The sequence below is a fragment of the Coturnix japonica genome, chromosome 1, assembly GCF_054131305.1.
Source record: "Coturnix japonica strain WE chromosome 1, WE-NBRP24, whole genome shotgun sequence".
NCBI classification, from domain to species: domain Eukaryota; kingdom Metazoa; phylum Chordata; class Aves; order Galliformes; family Phasianidae; genus Coturnix; species Coturnix japonica.
This window is the reverse complement of record NC_140663.1, coordinates 120,892,181-120,912,601: the sequence shown is the minus strand read 5'-3', so window position 1 is coordinate 120,912,601 and position 20,421 is coordinate 120,892,181. Positions and strand designations below refer to the sequence as shown.

General features: G+C 44.2%; 1 protein-coding gene and 1 long non-coding RNA gene across 4 annotated transcripts in view; one reads left to right on the top strand and one right to left on the bottom strand.

The window, feature by feature from the left end:
• Positions 1–9,737, bottom strand: part of TMEM131 (transmembrane protein 131) — an 83,128-nt gene extending 73,391 nt beyond the window's left edge. The window contains exon 1 of the mRNA XM_015850938.3: positions 9,547–9,737. Within this exon, the coding sequence (XP_015706424.1) occupies positions 9,547–9,667 (121 nt within the window). The 5' untranslated portion in view covers positions 9,668–9,737. The remainder of the gene's footprint in view (positions 1–9,546) is intronic.
• Positions 9,738–11,489: 1,752 nt separating this feature from the next.
• Positions 11,490–18,103, top strand: LOC107307438 (uncharacterized). 3 transcript variants are annotated; one of them, XR_004305753.2, is made up of 4 exons: positions 11,490–11,627; positions 15,783–15,876; positions 15,979–16,036; positions 17,968–18,103. It is a non-coding gene; the product is annotated as an uncharacterized LOC107307438 (long non-coding RNA). The 3 variants fall into 3 exon arrangements; XR_014941017.1 differs by lacking the exon at positions 15,979–16,036 and having other exon boundaries at positions 17,968–18,098; XR_014941016.1 differs by lacking the exons at positions 11,490–11,627; positions 15,979–16,036 and adding an exon at positions 15,478–15,610 and having other exon boundaries at positions 17,968–18,098.
• Positions 18,104–20,421: the final 2,318 nt, after the last annotated feature.

The window sequence follows — 20,421 nt, the reverse complement described above, 5'->3', positions numbered from 1 at the left end:
CACAGACACAGCTGGGGGCAAAGGCATCAGCAGATCATGGTAATTCCTCGTACCCATAGTCTGCATCTGAGGTTACACACCAACGCAAACGTGTGATAAGGAGATGGGATTCCAGTAAGGAACCACTACTTCACATCCCCTCCTGCAAGAATGGAGCTGCCAAACGTGTAACATCCAATATTCAGGCTTCTCAGCATTTCTTCAGATACGTAAGCTCAACATTTATTACAACATTTGTTAAGAATTACTTACCACCTCTTGTACATTAACATGTCAACCACAATCCAATTGATTGTCAAATTAGCAGCAGCTGGCAAAGATGTGAGACTTCATGGCTATAGGGCCCTTCACATTAAAGACATGATATAAATATAAGAAAGAAAACTGGGGAACAAATAAAGCCTATATTGTGAACAAATGCTGAAACAAGTAATGACAAAATGGCCTTTTCTTTTTTAAATCCTGATCAACTTCTTTAAGTGACACAGAGACATGTGAAGCTTTCTGGATCTAACTACAGATTCATTTCCACCTAAACCACATACAAATTACTACTGCCACAGCATTGATTTTACCAGCACCCAGATTTCCTCTGTCTCACAGATATTCCTATCAGTTGTGACAAAGTTACCACACTGCTAACAGTGCCCTGGGGAATTGCATGGAGTTGTTAAAGGAGGGGCAGCTGGGGGTCAGGGAAAGGGCCTGCACCACAGGGCGGTGGGCATAGAATGGGATGCACAGGGATGTGGGCACAGCACTGAGTGCCAGAGTACAGGGAGCATTTAGACAGCACTATCAGACACAGAGTTTGGATTTTGGGTGGTCCTGTGTTGGACTCAATAATTCTTGCGGGTCTCTTCCAACTCAGGATATTGCATGACTGCATGCATGACTTCCAACCAAGTTTTTAAAGTTATGAGGAAAATCCAGAGAGAATATAGAAGGCTGGAATGGACCTTAAGATAACATCTAGGTTAATCTGTAGAAAGAACATCAAGTACTGAATTTGGACTATAGCTTAGGCTTTTGTTCAGCTTGGTCTTCAAAACCTCCAAGGTCAGAGATTCCCCAGCCCATGTAGGGAATTGTGTTTCACTGTAAGAACAGACAATGAAACATTCTCCTTAGGCCAAATACCTAAGGCCAGAACATCATAGTGACCCTGATCATCACAACGAGGAATCAACAATTCACATTAGATGTAACCTGAGCAGGCGAAAACCTGTGTCGCACATACAGGTGGGCCTTCAAGCTGGTGCTGTGCTGCACATACCCCTGGCTGCAGGACAACTTCAGCCAGCCCAGTGTAACAGGAACCTGAAGCAGCTCCCACTTGGTTCAGGTGATTACGTGTGGCCTTGCCTTTATCTATGAGTATAACCACAGGTCCTCATGTGAGCATCCTTTGTTTGACAGTAGAAATTACGAATGGAGCCACAGTAGGAATTATGAAGAGTTGTTTTCTTGAAAGGAAAACCTATAATAGCTCAAATGGAATAACCCTTTCTATGGACTGGGTCTGCACACTAAGTCCCATACGAACTGAAAGTCTGTTTGATGCTGCATTAACTCAGGGTTCCCAGAATCCGAAGCAGTGTGAGACTATCTATACTATTCTATCTTCATAGTTTTACTTCTAATAAATAGCATTTTTAATTGTATTTTACAGAGTGGTGTAGAGTCTCCTTCTGTGGAGATATTCAAGACCCGCCTGGACGCCTACCTGTGTGACGTGGTGTAGGGAGCCTGCTTTGGCAGGGGGGTTGGACTCGATGATCTCTAGAGGTCCCTTCCAACCCCTACAATTCTGTCATTCTGTGAGCCTGAGTACCTTTCTTACTTGGGTCATTGCACGCCAGCACATTCTAGCGTAAAACAAACTTACCCTATTTCAATTTACAACCACCGTCCCTTCCTGTCATACACCTCAAGAGGCTGGTTCCATTTTCTTGGTATTTTTCTGCTTAGATATCAGCAGACTGTTGCTCCTTGGTCTCCCTGAAGACCCATTATCCCATGAAGCTTCAGGTCCTATGCAGCTCATGCATCATGTTCTCAGCCTTCCGGGGGGCAGCAAAACTTGATGCAGTGTTTTAGGCGTGGTCTACTAAATGCTGAGTAAATGGGAATAATCACAGTTCCATCTCATGACTACTGTATGTTGCCAGAGCACACTGCTGATTCACGTTTAGCGCTTCCAGCTTGTACCCTCTGCAAATGGTTATTCTGCCTCAGACAAAGGACTTTCCATTTGTCCTTGATGAATTTCGTGACGGTCCTGTCAGCTCATTTCCCCATCCTGTTTAGTTCCCTGTGAAACGCAGCCCTGCCCTTGAGCAGACTGACTGCTCCCCACATTCAGTAGCTTCCACCTGCAGATCAAATGACAAGGACGTTCAGCAAGACAAGTCCCTTGGAACTCCTTTAACTACCCTCCAAGGCAGAGCATACACCACTGCAGGGAATAAGCCTAAACCAAACACCATGCAGTTTACCAAGTTGCTAGGATGCTTTTGTTTTGTGTTTTTTTCTGTGCCAGTATCTAAAGATTCTACCTGTTGATTCATTAATTCTTTCTTTATTGTAGGATGATTTTATATTTATAAGCTCTGGATAACCAGCTTTTAAATTCACTAAACTTACCACACCAACATCTCAAATGGAGGGACCCAAAATTCCCCTATAAGAAGCAGCTGCCATAGAAGACAGCCAGTTTCTTTACTCTGTCTCAGTATCATTCTATATCTTCTATTAACTTTAGTCTCAGCCATTTTTTTTTCCTTCACTACAACCCTCCTCAATAAGGATCCGTCCTATGGATGTAAAAACAAGAGCTGATGAACAGTGAGCACATAAGGAACTTAAGCAGAAGCATTTGAAATTATTTAAACCATAGAACGGGTTGGGCTGGAAGGGACCTTAATGAACATCTAATTCCAACCCTTCTGATGTAGACAAGATTGCCCAGGCCCCCATCCAACCTGGTCTTGTACACCTCTAAGGATGGGTCATCCACATTCTTCGGGCAACCTGTTCCAGTGCCTCACTACTCTCCCTGTGAAGAACTTCTTACTAATATCTAATTGAAACCTGCTTTCCTGCACTTCTTGAACATGAAGAGATTTGCATAGGCCCACAGAATCACAGAATTGTAGTGGTTGGAAGGGACCTCTAGAGATCATCGAGTCCAACCCCCTGCCAAAGCAGGCTCCCTACACCACGTCACACAGGTAGGCGTCCAGGCGGGTCTTGAATATCTCCAGAGAAGGAGACTCCACCACCTCCCTCGGCAGCCTGTTCCAGTGCTCCGTCACCCTCACCATAAAGAAGTTCTTGCGCACATTAGTGTGGAACTTCCTATGCTGTACTTTCATCCCATTACCCCTAGTCCTGTCCCCACGCACTACCGAAAAGAGACCAGCCTCACCACTATGGCTCCCACGCCTGTTAAGGTCACTCTGAACAGCATCTCTTCCCTTCAGCACATCATTTGCACCACTCAGCTTGGTATCGCACCAAGATTCACACAATCCCATTGCCCACGTGAACAACAAAGACATGAAATCACACCAGCCCCAGTACCAAGCCCTGAGGAACAACATTTGCCACTAATCTCCATCTGGACACTGAACTGCTGGGCACAACTATTTGAGTTCTTTAGCCAACAAGTTGTTGCTTTGTCAAATGCTTTGTACACATAAGAATCACGCTTGGCTACAACATAACTTTCTAAAAGTCCATTCACATTCTATTACACCAAGTAGGTACAGTCCAACATAGATCTATACATTCAACTTGTAACTCCATACAGTAGCCAGGCAGAAGGAACAATTACATAGTTTCATTTCCTCTACGTTCCATTTCATTCAGGAATCCTTAAAACTAGTTCAGTTCTTACCATAAAACACAAGTTGCTCTCTGATAATTCTCTACTTTACACATCCCAGGCAAAAAGAGAGATTAAAAATGCCTCTGCGGTAATCCTAGTTAGAAGTCAGACATGGTAAGTTCAGCAGGAAACCCTTAGAGAACTAAAAAAAATTAAACAAAAAATACTATAATCCTTCAGCTCTTTGCAATTTCACCATGACATCCAATGCTGGAGGGGCAGCTCCAGAATTAGCTCATTTAATAGTCCAAGCTATCCAAGCCAGTTCATCCAACCCTTCGGTTTCCTTAATGGAGCACTCTCATTTTTAGCTACAAAGTTGACAAAAAGAAAAACATTAATTTTGGTATCGGCCATGAAAAATTGTAGTATTTTAACATTTATATTTTTATCAATTATTTTAATAACAACTGTAGTCGAAGCTCAAATTTGGTGACTACCACAGATGAATGGCATCAGCTGCTTCTGCAACAAGTATAATGTGCTCACCTTGTGGAGTCTCAGCCCCAGGCAGGCTGGAGGTGACTCTAAAGGCCATCAAGTCCAACCTCCTGCTCAAAGCAGACCCAGTGACAACAGGCCATTCTGCAGTCCCACACTTACTACCAAGATAATCACCCACACTTATTACCATGAAGAATACAGGCTTTCTTCCAACGCTGTCTTTTAAATGGTGGGGGAAAGAGACCCTCTTGCATGCTGTGCTACAACCAGGGAGGCTCCTACCGCACGCAGGCAGAAGCCAGAGGGCCCAGGCTGGATAGCAGTCACTAGCAGGAGAAATAAAGCGTTTCCATTGCCTTTTATTCTTGCCAAGCCCACAAACACAGGAACAAACCAAACTGGTTCTAGGTTGTGTTTCAGTCACAGGACTTTTACTGCTGGTTATGCACGAACCACAGCAGCCACCATTTACTGAATGGTGATTTACCAGCAAATCCCAGCACATTTTCCAAGTGTACAGTTTGAAAGGTTCTTTACCCTTGTAAACTCACACATGGAATTGCAGTACGCATAGCTTGAAGCAGATCTAAACTGGCTAGGTTTTGATACGAAGTGATATACAGAAAATGGGCAAGCTTTATTGCAAACAGCTGCAATTTTAAAATGCAGAAATGTTAGCAAATAACTCAAAGTAACTTAGATTGTAATGCTGGCAATCAATCGCAAAAATCACTCCAAAAGCTTTAAGCCAATCAATGCTTAAATGACTTCTCCATCAATGCCTATGGAATAGCAGGACACGGGGAAATAGTTTTAAGTTGAAGGAGGGAAGATTTAGGTTGGATGTTAGGGGGAAGTTCTTCACTAGGAGAGTGGTTAGGCCCTGGAACAGGCTGCCCAGGGAGGTTGTGGATGCCCCGTCCTTGGAGGTGTTCAAGGTTGGACGGGGCCCTGGGCAACCTGATCTAATAAATGTGTATGTTTGGTGGCCCTGCCAGGCAGGGGGGTTGGAACTACATGATCCTTGAGGTCCCTTCCAACCCGGCTCATTCTGTGATTCTGTGACTGCTATGAAGTCTGGAGGGGCTTTGTCACGCCGGGCACCATACAAAGTTCCATTAGGAGTTGAACCATCTCTACAGGCAAAGACACCTCAACCTGCCTCATGCAAGCAATGAGACCAGACACCACTAAAGGATAAAGAGATGCAAAGGAGGAAAAAAAATTATTTCTAGATAACACAATGCCATGGAGAATACGAGGTCTCAGCTTCCTGTTCACTGAATTACGATGCTTGCTTATATTTAATTCAGCCTAAAAATTTTGCAAATGAGCATGAGATCTTTCAATCCAAGCAAGTCATTAATATTTACATTCAAGAAAGCAAAGACATAGCACAAGTCTGAGCAACTCTCCTATACTTAGAGTTTCAAAAGCACAGTGAGATAGTATGGCCAATTTTTATCCTCACTGAGCTTTCACAGAATGACCCGGGTCGGAAGGGACCTCAAGGATCATGTAGTTCCAACCCCCCTGCCTGGCAGGGCCACCAAACATACACATTTACTAGATCAGGTTGCCCAGGGCCCCGTCCAACCTGGTCTTGAACACCTCCAAGGACGGGGCATCCACAACCTCCCTGGGCAGCCTGTTAGTGACTTTCCTCATGCTTAACATGCTACTACTCCATCTACCACAGTGTTCACAGTTTGACCAAGGTAATTCTTTCTGGATCACATTTTGATTGATGTCAGGGTTAAAAAAGAGTATTAACATCAATAGCTGTGTGCTTATATTAGTTCTGACAGTAAAGTATGAGAAACGAGTAGTGTATGGGAAGAGTTTGTTACCTTATTGTAAGCATGTAAGCTTTCTCCCACATCAGCTTCCAGCATTAGCTTACTTTTCATACTCACATGAAGTATCCTGGGTTGCCATTTTAGATATCAAAAGCAAAAGAATCCTCAGGTTTAACAGCACACACATGGAAGACATTCGTCCTCAAAACATAATACTGACCATGGGGTTTAGAGTACTATTATGGCTTCCTTTACCTTACACCCAGAAGGATATTGTGCACTCCTCTCCACCAATTAAAACAACAACAAGAACTGCATGCTCAAATAGAAACTGAAAGTTGGCCTCAAACCACGTGGCAACACAGAATGTGGTAATTACACAAGAAAAGGAAGAGTGTACTACAAAAAGCCTGAAACCGTACTTGCAAAAGAAACTCTTATGTTCTATTTTTGCTCCTCCCAGATAACATGAGGTTCTTGGGGACTAAATGCACCATTTTCTTGTTGCTATTCTTTTGGGTAATCTGTGAACCCATAGCAAATGACAAAAACAAACTACATAACTTCAACTTTCTGCTCAGTCTCACTCATTCCTCAGTGACATACAGGCACTAAGGGCTCAGCCAGGCTACAAAATAAGAAGTAGCACATCACTTTTTGGTCTGAAACTGATGTTTAAGCTTTCCGGCCAGCCTACATACAGTTTGATCTGCTCTCATGTTTCCCCCACGTACTTTCAACATGTTCATACTTCTCTAGCGCAGAGAGCACGTAGAGCAATATCACTGTCCCCCATGAGTTCGATTCACAGTCTGTATACACAAAGGATTGGAGTTTTGTTTTCCATTGTTAGACAAATGGCAAAGCTGGTTATCTTCCACTTTTAACCTCCACCTCCTTAACTAACATTGGGGACCAGAAGCAGACACATCAACCTGGGATCCATCAACATCATCACAGAATCACACAGAATCAATTGTAGGGGTTGGAAGGGACCTCTAGAGATCATCGAGTCCAACTCCCCTGCCAAAGCAGGCTCCCTACACCACGTCACACAGGTAGGCGTCCAGGCAGGTCTTGAATATCTCCAGAGAAGGAGACTCCACCACCTCCCTGGGCAGCCCGTTCCAGTGAATCGTGATTCTTCTCACTTGTGACAACTCCTACTTGAGACACATGGAGGAATCATCACTCTTCTGTGCATTGGCTCCATCTTTCCCCACACTTTGCCCCACAGACATGCAAGATGGAAGGAAAAAAGAGTTCTCCATCTTCATTTTTCTCTTCCTTTTATGAGATTCTGATTGTTCTTCTCTCATTTCTGTCATCCATCTGATCCCCTTCTCTTATCGCCTTTTGTTCTGTAGCATCTCCTCTGGAATCTGTACCACACACACTGAGTGTCTTCATACAGTCACCTTCACCTGAGCTCAGCAGAAATAGGACAGGAGCAAGAATTCACTGCCTCAGTTCTACCTCCTCTCCACAACTTCCTTCCTGCAGCTCTAGTGAGACATGCATGTCCACATCTGAGGGATTCAGATGATATTCCTATTTTCTTACTTCCTGTTTTCAGCTACGTCCAACCAGCCCCACCCCCAACCCCCGTGTTTTTTGTTTTTAACTGTGCCTTCCTATGTTTGACGTCTCACAACCTAGTAAGAAAGGTGCTGAACAAAGGCTGAAACACCCTCCTCTCCCTTCCCTTCTCATGAACTACCGTTTCCTTTCAAGCTCCTACCCACTGTACAGACTGGTCCTTCCTCTTCCACGCTCAATTACTGCAGAATGCTGCAGAATGCTGCTCTGTTAAGATCAGCGGGACTGGATCTCACAAGCCACTGTCTGAAAAGGACTATTTGCCTTTTCCCCTTCTTCCTGGAGCTCCACATACATATTGCACTGAAGAAAACACTCGAGTTTTCAGTGGTGCCCCACACGTAAGCAAACCTAAGGAATCCATGAAAAATGAATTGGAGAAAAAAAATCCAGAACACAAAACCATGACTTATTAGTAAGTTTAAACATACTATTTAAAAGTCTACACCCAAAGGATAAGTCTTAAATAACAGGTTGTACGAACAGAAAGAAATCAGTGCAAACTCTGCCACTTTCTCAAAGGGCCTCAACCACAACCATTCGAACTCTGAATCCAGCACTGCCTTTGTTTACCCAGCAGTGCCAAGAGGCTGGAGAGAAAAAGCAGCAGCTCCTCCACACATCAACAAAACCATGTCACAGCAGAAGCTGTCACAGCTTCCAGGGCTGCATCAGTCCCATCACATCAATGTACGGCATCACTGACAAACCTTGTATACTCACACACACATGTGAAGGAATGCAACCAAAGTCAGAGTTAAAAATAGATGGTTCTGAAGTATTTGAATGAGAAGGTAGAAAAAGGCTTATTGACCTTTATTACGATACCTGCATGGTTACAACCCGTTCCATCCCCCAGGTCTGCTCTGGAGACACACTCACTGTCTCAGAATCACACAGATCACAGAATCACAGAATGAGCCGGGTTGGAAGGGACCTCAAGGATCATGTAGTTCCAACCCCCCTGCCTGGCAGGGCCACCAAACATACACATTTACTAGATCAGGTTGCCCAGGGCCCCGTCCAACCTGGTCTTGAACACCTCCAAGGACGGGGCATCCACAACCTCCCTGGGCAGCCTGTTCCAGGGCCTAACCACTCTCCTAGTGAAGAACTTCCCCCTAACATCCAACCTAAATCTTCCCTCTTTCAACTTAAAGCCATTTCCCCGCATCCTGCTAAAGCTCCTTGCCGAGCTCCCACTCTACGTCTTTCCTCTTCTTTATCCCAACTCTGCTTCGCTCTCTGCCCCCCCTCCGGTACCTCTCAGCCTCACTACGCCCCCCGCAGTGCAGCCCCGTGCTCGGAAGCAGCCCCGTGCCTCCCACCCGCCGCACAGCCACGCTTCAAAGCGAGCCGTGAGTCCGCAGCGAGGCAGCGCAGGAAGAAGCCACCCTCAATAACGCCGTGCCGTTCCGCTCGGGGCTCTTTTCTTCCCCTCCCCGCACCACGGAGCAAGACACGGCGACCCCCGGGCTTCCTCCGCCGGACCCCATTTGACTTTCGACCAAGTTCGGGGCGCACCCCGAGACCGCAGCCTCCTGTTCGCCTCGGCCCGGGCAGCGCTGGGAGCCGGCCGCGGGGCAGCCAACTCGACGCTTTTTCTGCTTTCTCCTCCCCTCTCTCCTCTTTAAAGGGCGGCCCCATCCCCGACGCTGTCAGCGAGGCCGACCATATTCCGTCTCGCCCCCTCCGGGGCGCGAGGCCCCGTGGGCTCCATCATCCTCCCCACGGCCAACAGCCGCAACCGCCGCGGCCGAAGGAAGAGAACGCTGCGATAAGAAGAAAGGACGGAAAACGAAGGGAGCTCACCTTCCTTCTCGGCCCGGGCCGCGTGCAGGAGCACCGCCAGGACGAGGCGCAGCGCGGCCGCCCCCCAGCCGCCGCATTGAGGGAAGGGAGAGCCGGCCGCCGCCTCCCGCCGCGCCGTCATCGCGCTGCCGCAGCCGGTGCGGGTCCGCCGCGTTCTCCGGCCGGGCCGCGGCGAGCGCGCGGAGGAGCTCGGGGAGGGGCGGGGCGGGAGGCGGGAGGAGCGCAGCGCGGGCACGAGACCCTGAGGGGCGGGAACAAGGGGGGGGAGGGAGGCGCCATTTTAAGTGTGGGCAACACGCTTTTTTCCTTGGCAGTGTTTGGTTTAATTTTTCTTGATTTTTTTTTAAATTTTCCCTCCTCGTTGTTGTTATTTTTTGCTGAGATTCTGTGGTTTTGTGCACGCTCGAGCCTGCCCGCGGCGCTGTTAATCTCGCCTCTGTGTCGCTATCCCGTCCTTGTGGAAGCTCAAGGGCTGCTCTCATTGTTTCCCCACAGACCCGCTCCGAGGTCTTCTCTGCCCGCTCTCAAAATGGAGACAGTGGGACTGCGCCTGCGCTCTGTCCTGCGGCACCCACCCCACCCCCCTGGCACCAGCGAGCCCTTTATGGGCTGAAATTATTCTTAATATCTAAACTGAACCCCTCCTGGCACAACTTAACGTGTTAAATGGCTCATTCAGTTGCTGTGTCCAATCCCCACCTCACCACAACCTCCTTTCGGGTCGTTGCAGAGTGCGATAAGGTCGCCCCTCAGCCTTCTCCACAATGAACAATCCCAGTTTCCTCAGCTGCTCCCCCATAAGACTTGTGATCCAAAGCCTTCCCAGCTTTATTGCCCTTCTTTGGATGCACTTCAGGGCCTCAGTGTCTTTCATGTAGTGAGGGGCCCAGCACTGAGCATGGTGCTTGGATGGGTCCTTGGACAGCCTGGTCTATGGGAGGGTGTTCCTGCCCCCACATGGGTAACTTTTGGGGATCCCTCCCAATAAACCCATCTGCATCACAACCTGAGGAGGAGCTTGAGGGTCAGTGTGAGAACACAATGGTATCCATCAGCTGAGGAAGAACACAACCTCCCGCTACCCATTTTAACAATATCTGTGGTCTTTGGATCTGTGAAATATGGGAATCAATCATTCACTTCCCAATCATTCACTAAGATCAACATCTTAGATTGGGTTTAAAGTTCTTAAAGATGAGGTCCTATTTCAGCTGCCATAGCAACGTAATAGATTTGGATAGTATGGTAGATCCAGAGTCTCAAAGGGACTGACTGATGTACAGAGTAAATAAAAATAAGTACATTTGTTATGGTTCTTACATAGTTGTAGTATATGCTGTTCTTTACTGTCAGAACACCCCAAAGGCACATTGAAATTGCATACATTGTTGTTTTCTTGAACTATGGCCGTAGCATCAGGTAAGTTTATTTTTGAGGAGAAAATGGAAAATTAATGGCATTGGATAAAAGTTTGTCACAGTTAACAGTGGTCATTTCCAGAAGACACTGCTTTGAATTAAAGGCCTGAGTGTAAATACTAATCTCTCACACTGCTTTTTTTTATTAACCACTGCGTTGAAGCAGCACATATGTGAATGAGAGACTTGAAAGCTCATGAGTCCCTCTTAACATTTCTCAGAACCGCTCAAACCACAGTAAATATGAAGCCAGATCAATGCTGTGAGCAGGAGCCACATGTGGACTTCTGTGGGGAACAGGTATGCGAATCAAGGAACATAAATCACACTAAGAACTTAGAAAGGCAAACAACAGTCTGTGAGTAATCATGATTTTACTTTATTAACAAGGCTTCTACTGTATACACATTGCTTTTCTGGGAAAATAAGTCAGCTTTTTTCTATTCTATTTTAAACTCAATGTTGCACAACTGAGCAGCCAGACTTTCTCATTCCAATTCATTCCACCTCTAAAATGAATGGGAACTCTAATGAAACTAAGACGTAAGGATGGTAAAATCTGCTTTTGTGTCAAAATGGAAATACCAACAGTGTTATTAAAAAAACAAAAAACAGAGGGTCTACAAAGTAAAGGAGAGAACAACTGTGAGTCCTGCCATTATGGTATGTAAGAATCTTACAGCATAAAAGTAAAGGCAGTTTTAATTATTTTATGCAGAGAATGTCTTTCTCAAAAGATATTTAGATATTTAGAAAACAAACAGCTCACAGTGCATATTCTTCCTTTCATCTTTATCCAGAACTCCTACTGTTTTCAGTCAAGAGTTCTGTGTGGAAAAAAAAAAACCAAACCACAATACAATATGGTTCAGTGTCTGTAAATGATATAGCAAAAGGCATTCCGTTAATTTATTTCTGAATTAATCTGGTTTATATTATTTCGTACAAGTTTGAGGCTCTGTGAGCTGCTTGGTTGATGTGTGCTGGGCATACAAATAGTAATGTTTGGATATCACAGTATTATATGAGCCTGTTGAACTCTATTTTTTTAATACAAGTCTCCTACTAAAAAATAACATAAGAAAATATTATGGAATGTAAGATATGGTTCTTTTTGAGATGTACTTCTGTAAATAAACAAACTGCATGAATTCCGAGACAATGAAGTTTGACAACTGACTAATCAGATGAAGAAATGCACAATTCCATTGCAGAACACGTCAGAAGGGCTCTGTAATGGGCAGCCTTAACTCTGTAGCTGTTGTCAATGTTTTTAGCATGATTGGTAAGAAATAGTAGACTGAACACAGGAAGGTGTGTGATTGGGCTACCTTCAGGTCTGCCTCCATCCCTGGAGGCACTGAAGGCCAGGCTGGATGTGGCTCTGGCAGCCTGGTCTGGTGGTTGGCGACCCTGCCTGTAGCAGGGAGGTTGAAACTAAATGATCTTAGAGGTCCTTGATCTTGAAGACAACCCAGGCCATTCTACCTATCATTCAGCATTGTCTACCCTAAGTGGAGGACTGTGTACTTGAAGACAGCAGTATTTACGGACCTAGAGTAGTTAAAATATTTCTCCTCTGAACGCCCAAAAGTCAGCTTCCAACTGTCATGGAAGCTACCTTCATTGAGAGTTTAAACTCTTCTTCTGGGCAACGAACCAGAACTGATAAAATAAGGGCGTGCATTTTCTGTCCTGCCATGTTTGCAGTGGACTCAGGAGGTTCTGGGAGAGTTGGTGGAGCGGTCACTTAGAAGCCAGAACCTCAATGGCTGCTGGTGTTCATAAGAGGTTATCTGTCAGACATCCATTCATTCTTCTGTCAGTACAAACTTACTCCTGGTAGCTTGTTTATTATTTCATGTTCATTTTAAATTGATTTAATTAAAAAAATATAAATATATATACTATTACTTCCTCTGCAAAGCACACACAAGTCTTGCACTTCGCTGCTAAGAGGATTTTCTGATATTCAGTCTCCATCCTCTTTTCCTTTACTCCTACTTACTCCCATATATAAAAGCTCAAGTATTTTCTCCCCATCTTCAAGGTTTATATTACCTAAGTTTTTGCTGACTGAATATATGCCTCCATCTACCTCTCCGTTAACAAAACTAGATGTATTTAGCTCTTTTAACCTTTTTCTATAAAACAGCTCTTCCGGATAATTCTTGCCACTGCTCCTTAAATTGCCTCATTTGCCTTGACATTATGATGGATTGCAGAGAAACGTTGCACATACCAGCATTCCATCTGCTAGGAAAAAGTTGTCCTTTCAGAAATGTTTCAGTAAGCTCAGGCTGCCAAAATGAGTTTGTGTCACTTAAATGTTTTGCATCACTTGGCTGTATTTTTGAGCTAGTACCAGGCATCCCAAAGCTGAGCTTACTGCTCTGTGAGTCTGTGCCTTATCTTTTACTTGTCATTACTCTGCAGCCCTGGGTACTCCAATGGACTTGTCAGCTAAAGTCAAACCCTTCAGCTGTAGACAGGTAGCTCAGGACTCCCTCTGCTTTAATCATCCATTACATCCAGTTAATCACTCAGGTGATCGTACACCTAATATAAAATCCAAGATACATCACAATTTCTGTTAAACCACTGAAAGAAAATACCCTTTAGTTCTTTAAGAATTTTACATCCTGTGACCTAAATGTGACCTAAACCTAAGCCAGGTTTAATTCCTCAGATAAGGGGATGATCAACTTCTTATCAGTCTTGACATTTATGACACCTACTTGTGCTGAGAACCTCCTTTCAGCATTACCATGATAAGAGCTGTGACAATGTGTGATTCTGGCTTACTAGATTCCTCATATAAAAGTAATTACACAGTATTTTGACCACAATAGTAGAGTTGTAATAGCACTATGGTGAATTGTGATGTGAACTGTTTTTGTAGATACAGCACACAGGAGTGAAGGGGTGCTGACCAGAGGACCCTGACAGGCTCAAGAGGTGGGCCCATGCTGGGCTGGAGGGCTGGAGCACCTCTCTTAAGGAGACAGGCTGAGAGAATTGGGGTTATTTCACCCGGAGAAGGCGCCAAAGGAGACCTTAGGTGTTCCAGCTACAGGGGCCTATAGAAGAATAGGAGTGGGATTCTTTACAATGGCATGAAGTGATAGCACAACTGGTAATGGCTTTAAACTAAAAGAAGGGATATTTAGATTGGATGCTCCTGAAAAATTATTCACGATGGTAAGATGCTGGAATGGATTGCCAAGAGAAGCTGTGAATGTCTCATCCCTGGAAGTGTTCAAGACCAGAATGGATGGTGCTTTGGGAAACCTGATCCAGTAGGTGTCCCTGACCACAGCAGCGGGTTGAATTTGTATGGTCTTTAAGGTCCCTTTCAACCCAAACCATTCTATGATTCTGATTCTATACATATTTGGAAAGTTACACGCAATAGACATTCGTCTCATTAACACATCTCTAATTCATGTTTTCCTGCTGCTTGATCTATGTCATGCAATTGCCATAGCACAGTCCCTCTCTCAGACTTATGATTCCAGCACCAAGAGTCTTGGTTGGTCTGATATGGGATGACCCATATTGGTTTGATATGTAAAAGGCAAAGGCACCTCAAGGAGTCTAGCTTGTATCCAGCTGTAGTTCAGTGGCATGAATTCTCCATGTGGAGTGACTGTGCATATCACTTTTGCTCAATCTAAATTGTTATCAGTATTCTTGTACCCTAACCATCCAATGCAGTGCTATGCAGTGCGACATAGTGAAGCTGGCAGATAAGGCAAAAAGGGTTCAGTCCTGACACAAAGCCCAGCCTAATGGAAGACCTCAACATCAGATTAGCTCTGTGCTTAAGAGCAGTATTGATGAAGTGAATTGCTCACATATAACCATGTATTCATCAGATGTCTTGCTAGTATGGTCCAGATTTGCCATATTGAGTTCCCAAGGGTGGACTATTGCAGCCTATTTTAGTTGTAAGCACAATTGTATGGCCTTGATAATGCTTGGCAACCTGGCAAAATTCCTTAACTGATGGTGTAGCCAATAGATGTTCCACTGTGACAGCAAGGTATGCCATATTTATTCCTCTCATACACTGATTTAGGAATGCTGGAACTTTGTAGCATGACGCTACTGTCAAGGCTGCTGTGGTTCCTTGAAGACCTGCAGAGCAGAAAGTCAAGGCTGTTGACATGGTATCACAGTGTTGTACCCACAGAAACATGGATAGGTGATAAATGTGCTAAATTCTACATGCTGATTTTTTTCTGTTGGAATAGGAGCCTTTGCATGCAGAAGCAGTCTAGTGATGCAATAGGACAGAGCAAAGAGGAAGAAACAGAAAAAGACTAGGCTTAATCTGAGGGCTGACCAACCGCCTTATTCAGTCCAAAGATACGTAAGCTATATTCCTAAGTTCCTCAAGCTTTCCAGAATGTTGAAACTTCTGATTTTTGGGGTTAGATGGGATCTCACCGAAATAGTGATATATTTGACTATGTGTGCATTTTCTGGTGAGCACGTCCAACATCACTGCATTGAGCTGAATGGAGCACTACATCAGAGGCAGTGTCACCTGTGTGTTCCAATTACTGTGTGGGCCACTTATCCTCAATGAAAGAAACCAAAGCCAGAGACATCCATGCATGGAGATCAACTTGTGGGAAGAGGTAGGATGAAATTTTTATGGTATAATCTGTTTAAATGCCTTAAAATTTGGAAGCAGATCTGTCTGCTTGTTCCTTCCTTCTGTGCTTTCGATGTTTCTTCTCCAGCTTTTTGCAGTCTCTTCTGGAGGAGCTTGAAGAGTTTGAGGATTACATTCTTCTCTTTGCCCTTCAGACAGCTCTAGATATTTTCTCCATCTGAACTGAGTCATATGCTACATGATATGAAGACTGAGTAGGTGAATGTCTGGATTTTCCTGTCCTTTCAGGTAACTCATATTATCATTGAAAATGTCATTCTTGGTATAGACTTTGGGTGTGCACTTCTTCTTTTTTGGTCTTATGTTGCGTCTTTCATTTCTCTTTCCGAGCTGGATTATATAAATTATGGTTCTTCACTGTTGGCTGACTTCCCTTTTCCTGCTGTGGGTAAGCATCTCTTTCAGTTCTGCATGTTAAAATAGAAAAAAAAAAAAAAAAAAAAAAAAAACCCAAAAAAAAAACCCAAAAACCATGAGACCAAAAGTAGAGTAGACTCTCATGGTGCAGCTCTGTAGCCTCGAAAGGACCTTCAGTGATATTTAATTGCAATGGACTGATAGAAGTTGTTATAACATGTCTCTAAGTGCTTATGATCTCCTCTCTCACTCTGGGGAATAAAGGCTCTCAAGGAACAACGTAGGGATATTTATGGGTGAGAGTTAGTTCCGAGGTCTATAGACCACATCAAGTACTATCATTTGAGGCTGCGTTCCCTAAGTTTTGCATTATTTGCAGCCTCTTCATGTTCAGATAGGAGGGTTACCTCCTCTATTTCACCTTTCAGAGGAGATGCCAGGCCTTTCAGGGCAGGTAAAGGAGAAATGACACCAGCTGGTCTAGGATAATACAGCTCTTACAAGAGGCTGCGTTTGCAGTGGGGGGTTGAGCTGTCTTCAAACAGGTTGTAGCAGGCAGCTTGGGATCTGGCTACAGTTCCCACCCCTGTCTCGTCTGAATTGAATTAACATGTATTCCAGTCCTGCAAAATTGTATCCAGTGTCTACCAAATCTCAGACCTGAATAAACTGAGATGTGGCTGGGTGTGAGACATCCCAATCTTTTACTGTACAGGAGAGTACAGAAAGATTCAAAAGACAAAGCACTCACTTGGATGAAGAGCTGTGCTGGGTTAGTGTGCCAAGGAAGCCTGAACTGAGGCTCCTGAATAAGTGGTTGATTTTCTTGAAGAATCTTGTTCTCAATAAGAGCTGGCTGCTCTTCATCCAGGTGCTGCTCTCCCACCAGCAGCAGCCAATCTGTCAGCCTTCCCTGTCCAAACTGAGATATGGGTACCTTAACATGCATCAGGATGGAGGTGATGTTTTCTTCAACGAAAAGAATGGGGTAGAGTGGAGAACTCAAAACATTTTGGGTTCAAAAAAAGACAGAACATTTTGGCACCAATGCCCTCTTTGAAGATGAAAGGACCCTATACATTCCTTTAGGGGTATATCTACATGAATTAATGTGGATAGTTGCTTGCCTACTCTTACACTCTGAGCTACCAGGACACAGGCCAACTCTGATATGAAAACTGAAACCACTGTGCTTATATTTACCATAAGTACTCTCTCAGCAGGGCTTATCAACACAGTTCTTAGCTTTCTAGTCAGTGCAGCTACCTAATATCCAGATCAGTCTGGCCTGCATCCAGCCAGCTCAGACCACAAGCAGCTGCATGCAGTGCTCCACACAGACATATTATCCTCACTTCCATTTCTGTCTGGTGACTTACAGTAGGCAGGTATCACAGTGGCTTCTGCAGCAGTTGTACATGGCTAAGAACAACTGGGCAGTCATTCTCACAACTCCTGTGACAGTGACATCCTTGGTATTTAATTTCATGGCCTGTTCAATTAAAACTTAAAAATGAGAACATGCTGAAACTAAAGGGGAAAAAAAATAAAAAAGAAAACCAGCTCTAAGCTATTATTTATTTAAAATCACTTTGAAATGAAATTAAGCTTTTCAAAGATGAATAGGTTTCTTGTGGCTCCAAAACAAACAATAACAAAATCCAAGCTTGCTTGTGCAGCAGTGATTGAGGTGGTGAATGGTGAGGAGATGGTCACAGTGGGCTGAGCTGAATAAAGCATGCCAGCAAGTTCTTGAAAAACCCATGTAGGAGGGAGTCCTGCTGCAAATCTGTAGAGTGATATGACTCAGCTTCATTCAGATAAGGTTTTCGTAGGGAAATAAGAGACGAAACCTCTGATCTTGCTTGCTGTCATATAAAACAGGGTTATAAATGGTTCTGCTAGTGTCTTAATCATAGCTTCCAAGTAATTTTTTGTTGCCAACATTCCTTTGCGTTGTAGTGTACTTTGACACAGCGCTATTGCATGTGCTTCAAGAGAATTCAATGGCTCTTCAGTAAGAAACTTGATGCCTCACAGACCACCAGAGATGGCTGTGCCAGAAGGAAGACAGTACATGAAAAGTGGCCAAGTGGACTTCCTGGCTGGGGATCGTGCAGCTGGCCATCAGCCTGCTTTCATAGAAACAGAAGGAGCAGAAACATCCCCAGAGGACCATTTGGGCAAACAATGACAGATGGATCCAGGCAGTCCAGCTTCTCTCTTAAGCAAAGTCTGCTTGTATTGGAACTATTCAGAAAGCCACACCACGCTTTAAAGGAAACAAACAAATAAATCTACAGGAGAAAAAAGAACAAACCAAGACACCAAATTAGCTGCCAAAGTACAAGCTTGCTGTTATAACCAGCTGTTTAACAATAAAGCTGCAGGAAACGTTTGTTCCCTTGCATTTGCATAGTGCCATCCATACAAGATGGTCAGGAGCTGGAGTGGGCTGAAATTGACTGTCCAGGGATGTGGTTGAATCATTGTCCCTGGAGGTGTTTGAGAAACATTTAGATGTTGTACTGAGGGATATGGTTTAGTGAGGAAATGTTGGTGGCAGGTGGACAGTCGTACTGGATGATCTTGGAGGTCTCTTCCAACCTTCGTGATTCTATGATTCCACGATAGAAAGGTCATTCAGTAGCATAACCAAGAGTCCGAACCCTGCTGATTCTGCGATGTCCAGAATTGGCAGATACTAATCTCTTGATCTATCCAAAAAACCCAATTATTTTTCATCCCTTCTGGTTTACCTGCTTATTTTTTCCTAAAATATGCAGAAACATTCTTGTGTTCCTAAGTCTTGTGATCCATTTAGAGCCAGGAAACTGAGATACAGAACGGTTGTGCCGACAGAAAAGAAGGAAGAGGGAACACCATTGCTTTGAACAATGCTATTTATATAGAAGACCCATGCTTTTATAAATGAAGATATGAGAAAGCATATTTCTGAAAATACTGCACCTCTTAAAGTCCTACAGTGATATCCTGTGAAGTTTTCAGACTTGTTTGATGACTGGCCTTGGTAACTCCAGTGGCTGCTTATATAGAAAGCAGTGTAAGTTTCTGGAGAACAAGTGAAACCCGAATTATTCATAGTTTAATGTGTCATTTCTTCTCTTGCTTCATATCTTTGAATACGGTGTCATTTTTAGCTCTCCAAAACACACAGGCACCACTTTCATTTTTGCACAACTACATATTTTAAGGAGGATGTTTAAACAGCGCTGGCAACTTTGCATTTCTAAATGTTAACATTCTGGTTTTCACCTAAATAAAGCAGGGTTTGCAGTGGAAAACCCAGCGTGTAAGCTCATAAGTATGGTTAGAAAGAGTATGTGGAAAAATGAAAACATGAATTAAAAATATCCGTGTTAAACTTGGGCTGTAATGCCTGCCACAATTTTACTGTTACTGATGCATTTGCTGTGGAGAGCAGAACACTAACATGAGGTAAAAAAGCACAGGAATTAACTTCTAGCTATTCCAGCAGGGCAGAGCCCTGTGAATCACACTATGAAGCACAGATCAAATGCTCTTATGCAAACATCGTACTGTGTTGGCACTAATTCTCCATGCACCCTCAGAGGACTGATGATGTGGCATTCCCCAAGTGCACATTTGCTTTGTGTAACTGTGGGCAACCGCTCTCAGGCACAGTATGCTAAGTATAAGCATTTACATCCTCTGCTATGGGGGAGCAAAAATAGAGTGGGAAAAGCAAACTCTGAAGGTGGCCTCGTGCTTACCAGGCCACCTCCTACATGCCCAGTGGTCGTGGCTCCTCTAAGAGACAGGATGACCTCCCTCCTGCACACTTCCATCCGATCCCACAGAGATCTGGGCATGTCCTACTAGGTCTGCATCATGCAAGGACTTCAGAGCCACATCTCTGGCATCACCTGAGGCTTCCCAGCTGTCTTCTGCTTCAGTGCAGTGTTGAGGCCACATCTCCTGTTTCTCGTCAGTGTTTAATTTGCTGAATCAGTACTCAGTGAACTGATTCAGACCCTAGTGTTGGTGACTAATGCCAGACACTCCCTTCCTTCTAGGCACCACCTCCTCCACACTCCTTAACCCTGTTCAGCCAGGGAACTACAGAACTGGAGACCAGCTGTGCTCTCTGTTCACCATGGCTCTGCTCACCATGTGAACAGGTGGTGACAGATAAGGCCTTATCCCCAGGTGGTTAGTTTTTATTCACATAAATGTGTCAATTAATATCTGTTTTTTTTAAATTATTATTATATATATATAAGGTCTGTGTAGTTACAAGATCATAATCTTTGCACGCCCTATAGTTTACAGGGCTGTTCTTGAAAAGAGAGACTGGGTAGAGTGAAACTATTGTTGTTTCTCTCCTCAGTCAGATGGGATCAGATGTAGAATAAGGCAGATATCTTGGGAATT